At 41.6% G+C, this 11398-nt stretch overlaps 1 protein-coding gene and 1 long non-coding RNA gene across 2 annotated transcripts; one reads left to right on the plus strand and one right to left on the minus strand.

The window, feature by feature from the left end:
• Nucleotides 1–1432: 1432 nt before the first annotated feature.
• Nucleotides 1433–7232, minus strand: BLOC1S6 (biogenesis of lysosomal organelles complex 1 subunit 6). The gene is made up of 5 exons (XM_074600644.1): nt 7027–7232; nt 6064–6208; nt 4889–4976; nt 4181–4267; nt 1433–3393 (listed from the first exon to the last, which is right to left on the minus strand). The coding sequence occupies exons 1-5, from the start codon at nt 7088–7090 to the stop codon at nt 3274–3276; spliced, it is 504 nt and encodes a 167-aa protein (XP_074456745.1). The 5' UTR covers nt 7091–7232; the 3' UTR covers nt 1433–3273.
• Nucleotides 7233–7395: 163 nt separating this feature from the next.
• LOC141748490 (uncharacterized) lies at nt 7396–10570 on the plus strand. Its single transcript, XR_012589007.1, has 3 exons — nt 7396–7578; nt 8447–8539; nt 9378–10570. It is a non-coding gene; the product is annotated as an uncharacterized LOC141748490 (long non-coding RNA).
• The last annotated feature ends 828 nt before the right edge of the window (nt 10571–11398 follow it).

Below are 11398 nucleotides of genomic sequence, written 5' to 3' on the forward strand. Positions count from 1 at the left end.
AAAAATTAACGCTTCACCTTGCAGGAGTCAAAGCATCAAGCTGAGAATTAAAATAAAGAACAGCCAGCAGTGTCGCAAAGCAAGCAGTGGGTGGCAGAAAGCCTCTGCTGAAGCATAATTCCAAATAAATCAGCCAGAGAACTCTCTCGGACGCTAGAATCTCAACAGAATGGCTACAGAAACAACCTTTACATGATTATTTATGCTGTTATCACTTAGGTCACAGCACATCGAATAAAACCAGATAAAACATTCTGTAGCCATTTTCCAAGAAGAAACAAATACCTGTCTTACGAACATGGCAAAGTTACCGCTATCAGTGAAAAAGCCAGATTTCACTGAATTAAAAATTGGCTCGTGTAAAGCTGTACAGCTATAGGTGGGGGAACCCAAATTAAATATCCAGATTAACAGCAGCAATGATAAAAGCATGGGAAACCAAGATTCCCTAGTTAGCAATGGTAATTCCTAAATTTGTAGAATATTACAAAATAAAAATTCAAAGAGCTACTGCATAGTTAAGTGTCTTACTTCTGCTGCTACGACTTGATAGTTAAAAACAAGTAAGTACACTGAATATGAAACAAACAGTACAAAAAAAAAAAAAAGACTTTTTAGAAACAGATAAAACAACAGTTTCAAAACTGTCACAGCTAACTGCGCCTCCTCATGTGGACAGAATAAAACCTCAATAAGAAAGTGTATACCACTACCACTTTATCTACTTGATAAGTGATTTTTTATAAAATCAAGCAAGACTAAATGTATGCAGTAAGAGAATTACTCACTCTAGTTGTGCACATTAATACAAGCATACAAGTTTAGATGCCAGTATCGTTTAATTAATCCAATGCGGCTTTTACTTTTTACGCATTAAGACACAAGAGGAGCATTCAGAAGAACAATATCCTATGGAGATAACAAACTGTAGTTTTGACTGATATAATTTAAGAGCTCATTAATAATAATAAAAAGTTATGTAAACTGACCAAACTTCCCCCATATATGTTGATTTAATCTTTCCTCTTTATTACAGGTAGGTCATTTACTAAAATTAGTTCCTTATTCATACAAAAACCAGACTTTACTACAATTTTATGGGAAAAGTTATCAATTACATTTTTATGTATGTGTGTGTGATTCCTCAGGCAAGCACCGCAAGCTTTTATTCCTTTGATCAGAAATTATTCCAAAGAAACACCAAAATATGCAATTGCAAAAGCATCACTTTCTACGCTTGAAATTCTGTATTTTCAGTAAAAGTAGCCATGATTTCTGAAACAAAACAAAAATACCCCCACAGTTCTTTGGAAAAAAACCCATAGTTCTTCAGAAAGGGACCACAACTTGAAACACTAAACTGGATTCTAGATGAGGGAACGCAAATCAAGAAATACCACAGGAATTTAATCCCGATTTGGATACTGAGGCATCTAGTTTCACGTTATACTTTAATAAGAACTGCTTAAATTCCCAGAATCTAATTTTGAAGTTACATTACAAAATAAAATATTTAAACAGTATTTAGTTATGTACATTCTGCTCCAAAAAATGGACTGTGGAAATTCTTTACATTTCTCTTAGAAATACATACAAACCACAGCACAGGTCAACAATCCACCGGCAAGTAACAGACACAAATCAGCTTAAAGGAAAAATACCTGTGGACATCTTTAATCGATTACTGCTTCAGTAACACCATTTCAGTGTCTCTTCACACTGCTTCAAGTAGTTTGTTCTCCTGGCCCCAAAACATCATCCCAGTTTACTTTGCATGTTGGATAACTACTCGTTAGAGTACCTCTTTCACAGAAAAAGATGACAAATATTCAGAACAGGGAATCAGAAGTTCAGAAAGTTATAATACAGAAGAGTCCGAACAGGTGTACACTATGTAAATCATCTAAAATGGAAGAAAAAGTAAAATTGACTGTGCCCCTCTGATGCCTTACCATACGTATTTTATGGAAAACGTCATCTTCATCTTACGTCAAAACACAGCACTTACATTACTGCTTAAAAAACAATACAGATATGAAATAACTAGTCTGTTAGACTGTAGGAACAAATACTTTAAAGCTCTTTTACCAGTCTAGACAACATGTACATTCATTTGAATGGGAGTCCACACCAAGCGCTGCAAGAAAGTAATTACATTCAAAGAAATGGATATCAACCTCCATTCGACATTTAACATCAGTATACACTGTTGATCATCAATTTGGGTGAGGACAGCGTAACAAAAAGTCTCATATGTAGCCCCAGAGTGCAAAAGAATTACTTGTTAAAGAAAAAACCTAGATGCAGTAGTTTCTCCTACAGGTAACTGAATTGCACATGAAGTGGAAATTGGTTATTTTTGATTGTGTTTTATTTTGTCACACAAAATGAAGAAACTACAACTTCTAATCCCCCAGAAATCTGCTTAGACAACACAGTCTTCCTGTTGAACCACTTCAGAGGCAACAGTTCCCTGGTTTGACTCAAATGTTTGTGGAAGCACAAATTCATTAATCTTTGTATTGTGCACACATCAGTTCTGAGAATCTTTAGTGTTCCGCTTCCCCACACCCCAACCAGTTCAGCTGGGAAATTATTCAGCAGTTACTTTAAAGCAGTTCGTAAGTTACTTTGTGACAAAAAAAAAAAAAAAAAAAAAAAAAAAAAAAAAAAAAAAAAAAAAGAGAGAGAGACTGCTGCAATGAAGTGAGCTTTCAGGCAAGTGCCTTGGAAGCTTCTTCAGTTCATTTGAGATGGACCAAACTCAGGCTGCACTGAAAGTCAGTATTTGTGAACCAGGGCATCGAAAAGAAATCCCAGCTCCCTGAATCAAAGCAGTTTCAGTGAAATAGGCAGCCACTGAAATCCAGGGATGAGAACAGAGCTTTAACTAGTATTCTGTATTTTGTCTGAAAGAGATGTACACCAGTCACCAAATATCTCTCAGAATTCTAAACACCAGAAGAACGGATGAAAAAAATGGGTAGTTATTTAAAACTGTGATGCTCAAGTTCTCCTATATACATATATAAAAAAAAATTAACTTACATTATAATAATATCAAACTGCATAGCATTACAAAAGAAGGCAACTTGAATGGCTGAAATGAAAACATTTGAATGTTACCAACCCTGTTATTACCATTCTGGAATTTATAATATCATAGAGTAGACTGTTGCTAGTAACAGCTATAGCCCAGTTGAGGCAAAATCTGCCTTAATTCCAGAGAATGCAGAAACGATTAATTTGGACAAGTCATTGCACGCTCAGCTTTCACGTCCTCCTAGCAGGTTTTGCTGTTAACTGCTTTTCTCTTTCAAGCTCCTTCTCACGTTGCTGTTCTCGTTCTAGTTCTTCCTTCTGCCTCTTCTGTTGCAGCTTAAGTGCTCTTTTCTAAACAGAAAAAGACAAGAAAATGATTGTAAGTTTTACAGCTGAATTTAAGTTGGACTTACAAACAAAATCCCTCCCGTTCTCTTAACATTCTCTTCTCCAATCCACCCTGCTTATGACTGAATGTTGTATAAACTACTGATTTTTTCTTCTTCCCTTCCACTTCCACCTTACCGTTCAGAAACAGCAAGTCTGTGATCTGCACAGGGAAAATACAAACCAATTCCTTTCAGTCTCACTAAAGGTCGTCCTTCCTATATACCAAACAAGGTGCGTACTGTGCAATTTATTGCCTCCAGGAGAAAATCCTTTTGTTGAACATACCAAAGGACCAATCCTGTCAGAACGTAACCAGAGATTGCCTACACAGCATGACGTCAGTGAACTTATGCCACTTCATATTACATTGAATAGAAGGAGAAATTCTTACATTTGTGACAATGTGGTTCTCATTAAAAAAGCAGAGAAACTGAAACAACAAAGAACTTGCTGGAATGGACTGGATTAAATGACAGAACAAAGCATGATTCTTATACCACCTAAACATGATGATGACATTGAGATTCACTACAAGTTCAGATACATAAATTGCTTGAGCACAAGTAGGAGTAAGCGAAAGTTTAAAAAACATACGCGGTTTGGCGCTACTGAAAAGATCCATTTAAGAAAAGAATTGAAGATTATACCTTAAGCAGAACTTTCAGCACGCATTCAAAATAAGAGTTAAATATTTAGTTATGTATTATTGATTTCTATGTTGGAAAGTAAAAATATTTATCCCACTCACTTTTAACTTTGATGTCTTCTCATGGAGCATCATCATTTCATTTCTAATATTCACTAACTTGTTGTGATAGTGTTTAGCTTCTGAAAACTAAAAAAAAAAAAAGCCAAAGTGTAAAGCAGTGACTCTCACATAGGAATAGTTGTTTTATAAAGTTGCACAGCAAAAACACCATCAAAAACATAGTGATTCCCAGAACAGTTTGACAATGGATTAAATATGTTCAAGTTATATACATAAAATTTATATATTACATGTATTAATATAGAAAACTACCATATCTCAACAGGTACACCCAGTAATCTACCGAATTAAGATTCATTAAACAGAATAAAAAAATTACCATTTTAGGCACCATATAGCAGCGTTTCATGGACCCTTCCTGCTAGTCTGGAGAGGTGCACAGAGCTCACATTGGAGCCTCAGTCTTACCGAAAAGTGGCATACATTTGCTTCGGCTACTGGTTTTGAACAACTAAACTTACTACCACTGGCTGACTGAGCCTGCTCTTTCTTCCCAGTGCCCTTCCTATTTAAGGGAAATATGCTGGTTCTGCACCCTCTCCATCAACAATTTGTCTGGAATATCTGAACTGGTTGGTTCTCTTCCTGTAGGTCATTAAGAACAAGGAAAATCTGCAAGTTGCTATTAATGCTTGAGCAAGAAAATCTACACTAGTAGATATTTAAGAACACATTTATAGTACTTACCAAAGCATTGATATCAAGAATGGAGTTACACTCTTTGAATTTTGCAATTTCTTGTTCTAATGTTTCCAGTAATACTACTTGGTTCTGTCTGAAACAAACAAATAAAAAAGCATAAAACGACAATAAAGCAGCACATGTGCTTTTCAACCAGCCCTTTAAACAAATACTACTTTTGATCAAAACAATACAAATATACCCTTCCCAATATCAGATTCCTTTTATGCATTGCTAGGCGATTTCAACAAAGACATGAGTAAATGGTTTTAGAAAAATCCCAGCTGAGCACGCACAAATTCAGCTGGCATCATACAGCATGATAAGATACCCACGATGAATATCCAAAAACCCTGAACAGGCACTCTGCAGGTTGCAGTGAGTAAACACTTCAGGTTGAATGAAGGGAAAAACAATTAGTTCTTGACTTTCCACTCAGTTGCCTCTGTGTCATGCTGCAAGACTAAGCTATTTCTGTATAGAACTTGCATGGATTCTTGGTGCTTATTAAGGATCTTCCAACCCCCACAAATCAGCTAAAGTCTTCCCAGACACAGGCTGTCCTTGGCAGCAGCATCATAAGGATGCATCATAAGCACATCATGCATCGTGAAACCCAAACCAATGTACCCTGCAAAACCTGAGATGGATCTCTGTAAAGCCCTTTCCAGTATCTTTGCATCCATGGCAGATCCAATCTGAAATAAACTATTCTCAGTTATTGGTGAGATGCCAATGTACAAAGAATTATTACCCATTTAGCTCCTTAATTAATTCTGCAACACAGTTGAGAGACTGGACAACAAACAATATACCAGACTACAGGCTGCCCTGAATATGAACTGCATCTCTGCAAGCAACATAAATCCAGCTTTCAGCAGAATTTCCACTACAAAAGCGAACAAGTATTTAAGAAGTCTACATATCTTCTGCTATACCTGGCTTAGGGGGTTTTAGCATTCTAGCATTGTACATTCTTCAGTCAAAGTTCTGATAGGCTGCACTGCAGCTTATACACCCCCCAGTACTCCCACAAATCACTTAACTATTCAGGATGCTACAGTCAGAACACAGAAATGCTACAATAAACTATATTCCAGTTAAGGGTAGCCAGAACATTATAATGAAAAAAAGTGACAAAGTATGCATATATAAGAAGTGGGTTTTAACACTTTGCTTACGTAAGTTCCTGTAGTGCTGATTTTGATCGCTGAAGATCAGGCAGATAATGAGAAATCAATCCTTCAGTTAGCTGCTCCACAGCTTTCTCATCTATTAAAGGCAGATCTTCTACTACTCCTTCATCTGGAGATGCATCACTAGGACCTATGCCAAAGAACAGCAAGGTTGAATGTGAGAGGTCAGCACGCACTTCCAAGTTTCACCCAGAGCAACTATATTTTCCTGTTTAAAAATTAAAAGCATTTCAACACCGAAGTTATAATTCTTTGCACTTTATCAACTAAACTGTGCTTCCTTTTTCCTCCCTGTCTTTATCCCTCCTTTATTCCCAGTCCTACATCATGATCTTCCTGGTGAACAGTTTTATCTGAACACCAGGAGTATAGAAAGAGAGAAATAGAGCATTCCAAAGATATATAATATAAAAACCCAAACCAAGTACTTCAGTCTACTGAGGAAAAAAAGGGGCAGTATCAGCTGTTCTTGGCATGCACCAAGAATACCTGAACATTAACACACCCCCACCCTCTACTTTCGAAGTCAGAGAATAAATCTAGGCCTACCAAACGACGGTCTGTCACTCAAAACACACCAAGACCTCGTTAAGCCACCACACGCTGAACTCCAGAAGTTTGCAAGAGTTAGTTAACAGTTACAGTGAATTTCGTCATGGCAAACTGTGAGCATTTATTGCGTGCAGAGCTCTTGGAAGACAAAACCCTTTCACCTGTAGGCCACTCCGCACACGGGAAAGCGACGACGGCGGCACGCGCTTCGTTCCCGAGTGAACCCGTCCGTGGGGCCCTCCGCGGGGGCGGGCGCTGGAGCCGAGGCCCCGTTTCCCAGCGGCCCGGGACACGGCGCTCTGACCGGGGCGCGGGGCGGCCCCAGCTCCAGCTCCAGCTCCCTCCTCAGGCCTCCCCGCACCCGCCTCCCGCCCAGCCCGGCCGCCCCTCACGTACCCAGCGGCCGCCCGGGGCTGGCCGCCGCCTCCTCCTTCTCCTCAGGCCGCTCCGCGACGCTCATGGCTGCCGCTCCCCGCGAGGCCCCTCGGGCAGGGCAGGGCCCGGCCGGGCGGCGGGGCTCCAGCCGCCCTCACCGAGCGGGGCGGCACGGCGCCACCGACTCCGCGCCCCGGCCTCTCACCATAGAGGCCCCTCTGAGCGCACCCGGCTAGAAGGGCTGCCGCTCCGGATGCAGAAATGACGTAGCGAGTGACGTTCAGCGGCCCGGCCGCTGGGCCGGGCGGTGTCGTGAGGAGCCGTCAGCGGTGGGCGGTGCATGACGTCACGGGAGGTGAGGGCTGTCCGTCGGGCGAGTTCCGCTTCCGAGGGCGCGGCGGCTGACGTCACGGCAGGGAGGGCCGCCCTGGCGACCTGCGGGTGCCGGGTTCGGCAGACCCGCGGTTTGCTGTGCGGAAACGCCGCGGAGCGTCCGCCGCTCCTGGGGAGGGAGCCGCCCGGAGGGTGTCCGAACGCGGCGTCTCCATGAGCCCCCAAACCTCCGAGCCTGAGGTCCGTTCAGGAGCCCCGCTCACGCGGTTCAGAAACACACCCAGGCAAAAACCGGGCTTTTGAGATGAGCCGTCATCCTTAATGAAGTAGGGTTGGATGTATTAAAGCTGTAAACTAATTGAAGGAGGAGCTTAATTTAGGAGACTGGGTGCTTTAAGGCCGTACAAAGAGCAGATGCAACAGTTGTAGTACTAAATGTCAGAACTTATCTCCTATTTTTTAAGAAAGACTGCTTTAGGACAACATAACCTTGTAGTAGAAGCTTATCTCTCAAAACGAGGGGCCCAGGGTTACTGAGGACTGCAGAGACTAGTCAAAGCTAACGCTTTTGATGCACCAGCAAGGATAAAGAAGTAGAACAGAGGCCTGCAGTTCACCCAGAAGGTCACGATGAAGAGGAGTGGAGGAAGTAAACGACCACCAGATGTCTCTGAAGACCACCGGGAGACTCTAGTGTGCATGCGGGAGTGGGCAGTAACCTGTAATAATGAGTTAATGAATAAGTAATCATGTCTTGGAAAACTAGTGAATATGCATACAGAGTATGTGTTTAAGCTGCACATCTAAATCAGTCGGCGTGCGCGTTAGGTGGACCAATCCCCTGTGCGCCCGGCGCTGCGATAAAGAATACCTGATTAATAGTCACCAAGGCTATTGAGTCTTAACTTTGGCATTTCACTGCATCATTAAAATGGACAGTTCTAACGACAAGATTGTTGCAAATTAGGTTTTTTTTTTTTCTTCATGTTATACACATGACACGGGGGAATTCTAATTAACTATTGATCACAATTATGTCACTATTCTTGTCATCAGATTAAAGCCTTAACCTGTTTTCCTTTCTTTTCCTGCTTTTGCTTTAAAAAAGAAGCATCAAAGGCCTGGTCCGAAGCCAGACTGTGACAACAGGAACTTGTCCATTAGCTTGAACAGACTCGAATCAAATTCTCAATTGCAACTGGTGAGCAATTTTACTTAAAGTTTCTTTCAGTGGGGAAAAAAAAAAGGAAACTTTTTTGGCAGGTTTCACTGGGAAGGACTTCTCAGCTTCCAGATGGAATTTCTGCTAAGAACAAGTGAGATAATCACTCTGAAATAGTCTCACTCGAGATGTGGGAGTTTCAGATTTGTGCTCCCGCTTTGCCTGTTCCAGGCCCTCCCACGTCTTGCAGAAATAGACTAAGGATTGGAATATAAAATTGGTATCTGTTTTTCTAGGCAAGTTAAAATTTAACTATTTATCAACCCAAATGCTCCAAAAAGGAGATTGATAGAAAGCCTCTTTTGTTCTTTTTCCTCTGCAAAATGTTCTGTTCCACAGTAACCATTTCCCAAGTGCATTACCAGGTTCATTACCCCATGAAGGTAAGGTTTTCTTCCAAGAGAAAAAGATGTTTGAAAAGGACGTTAAGTGAACCCTATAAGAAGGAACATAAACATTTGATTAAACCAACAGAAAGCAGTTACCTGCTGGTCTAAATATTTAATTTCAAGGTGTTGCACAAAATCAGTACTAACATTACCATGGCTATCTAAAAATAGGATACCACGCAACAACAAACTCCATAACTCATGGAGCCAGACAATGAAATGCCTTTAATTAATCAGAGAGAAAATCACGCTGAGGACATCTGTATACAATTAGCTGAATTAGATTTATAGTCCCTATGGAGCAACAGAGTCTACCCAAGGGAGACTGTGAGGAACCTAGACTCTTTAGCTGACGGCTAAATCTGTGGGTAGCAATGTTCATGAATCTGCGTTTAATATCCTCATACACTTCCTTTCTTTCTCTCCAGTCCTCTTACAGTCCTCTGTTGTATCCCTGCGCTTACGTGCTGCCCCTTGTCCTACAGGAATTCAACATTTACTCTCTATCTCCAGATGCTTGTCCCAAGTTTCTACAAAAATATCTAGCTTTTTTGCTGAGGTCTTAACGCTCCCAAGCAAGGCTGCAGGCTCGTACGCTGGAAAGCTGATAAATTTCAAACTACTGGCAACACAAATGCCTGGGTATGTGACACTGTAACAGCAAATAACCGCGTTTCCTTTTCATTTTATATTGTGGCAACTGTGTTCAGAAACTTTTAATGCAACACTGTCACCTACACATTCTGGATTTTGTTGTAACTGATTTAAGCAGTGACATATATAGTAAAGCACCTCTCCTCCCCACCCTAGAAATCTGAGAAAAAATGGAATGTTAGCTTGTATTGTATAGCAAATAGTATGCTTTAAACCATCAGCTTTGAAAGCGCTGTATGAATTCAGGGATAACAGTCTGAAAAGGAAATATTCCACATTAATAGGTAACTTCTTAAAGACTCTCTGTCCTTATTAAGTAAACAAGACTACAGAGAGCGTACAGACTTGTCTGTCATAATAAAGCTATGGAGTGTAACAGGCTGTTACAAAAGGCTCTGCTCAACAGAGGTTCATCTTGACAACGCGTGACTTGTTTCTTGACTTGACAACGCTTCAGAAAACTCTGGTCTTAGCTATTCAGTAAAAGGCAAGCTGGCAAACCTGGGTGCACTGGTTTAGGGTGTCAAGGCCCCCCAGCTTACTACCCTTCCTCAGGGATAGAAGTTTCTGTCCCTGCAGGAGGGGCAGCAGAATGGAGTGTGAGCCTATTCCTTGATCCCCCAGTGTAAAGCCCGACATTTTAAGACAGAGTTTAATGAGCAGTTGTTTTGTTGGCTCCTGCCTGCCTAGTCGTTCACGCCTGTGTGTCCTTGTTCACTTGTGCTGGTACAAGCAGTGAAACTGGTGAAGCACAGAGCGAGTGAAATCGCACAGAGAAGAGAACACAAACATGAAGAATGTCTGAAGTGGAACAGGGCTGGGAGCGCTTCCCGTGGCAGCAAGGCTGGCTTGACAGGTTCCCAGCCTCCACTGCGCATCCTGACTCCCACACTGTTCGCTGTCCCTCAGTTGTCATATGGATGTCTGTACAAGTTGTGATCATTAAAACACTCTCCGTTGCACATACAAATATATACCAACCCCCTCCAACATGTATTTTTATAATTCTGGCCCATTTCAGGGACCCAGTTCATCATATGGCCCAGAGTCAATTTTGCTGGTAACCCTGCTGGGGGAATGACGAGGTGGGTGAAAGGGCTGGGGCTGGCACCTCTTCAGCCACCGGAGGAAGGAGAACATGAGATTGCATGCTCAGGACAACGGCCACATTGTAAAGTGGCAAGGGAGCTCAGACAAAGCATAATACTGTTTATTTTTGGACATCATTATGGAGAACAACAATAAGCAATCTCCACACAAGGCCAGTTTACCACGCACGACTCCCCTCCTGCAGGGCCTGTTCCAAGAAAGAGCTGTGTGCCAGAATCTGCTATCAGCCTGTGACCAGAAAGGGAGTGTCGTTCTCCAAAATCTTGCCGTTCAACACAACTCTACGGTCTTTACTTGGTAACTTCCTTCAACCAGGTCAAAAAACAGGATATGTACTTTCCCGCAGGCAGGCGTGTTTTTCCAGAAATGTTTATGACTTAGGGAACCGACTGACGCAGTAACAGAATTTGGCCATGGGTACAAACTGGCCCTGAACATCGGTAGGCTGGAAATTAGAAGAAAATTTCTAGTAATCAGACCAGCGGGGAGGGAGAAAAACCTCTCAAGAGAATTAATAAAGGCAAAACTCTAATTCCTTTTAAGTTAGAACATGGTTATGAAAGGAATTACAGGACAGCAGGGCCTCTGAGGTCTGTTTCTCCCTACATCCTTTAAGGAATGTTCAGAAAGCCGCGTGTGACTTCCCACAACAGGACATGGCCTTCAGGGGAGTTATGGAAACGGT

The sequence above is a fragment of the Larus michahellis genome, chromosome 9, assembly GCF_964199755.1.
Source record: "Larus michahellis chromosome 9, bLarMic1.1, whole genome shotgun sequence".
Lineage (NCBI taxonomy): Eukaryota > Metazoa > Chordata > Aves > Charadriiformes > Laridae > Larus > Larus michahellis.

What these genes read in the sequence shown, in the direction of transcription:
- BLOC1S6 (XM_074600644.1), bottom strand. Translation starts at nt 7,090, where the DNA reads ATGAGCGTCGCGGAGCGGCCTGAGGAGAAGGAGGAGGCGGCGGCCAGC. An exon ending in TTCTTGATATCAATGCTTTG is followed by an intron (nt 4,268 to 4,888) that starts GTAAGTACTATA and finishes TTTTTTTTTTAG; the next exon opens with TTTTCAGAAGCTAAACACTA. An exon ending in AGAAGACATCAAAGTTAAAA is followed by an intron (nt 3,394 to 4,180) that starts GTGAGTGGGATA and finishes TTTTCTGTTTAG; the next exon opens with AAAAGAGCACTTAAGCTGCA.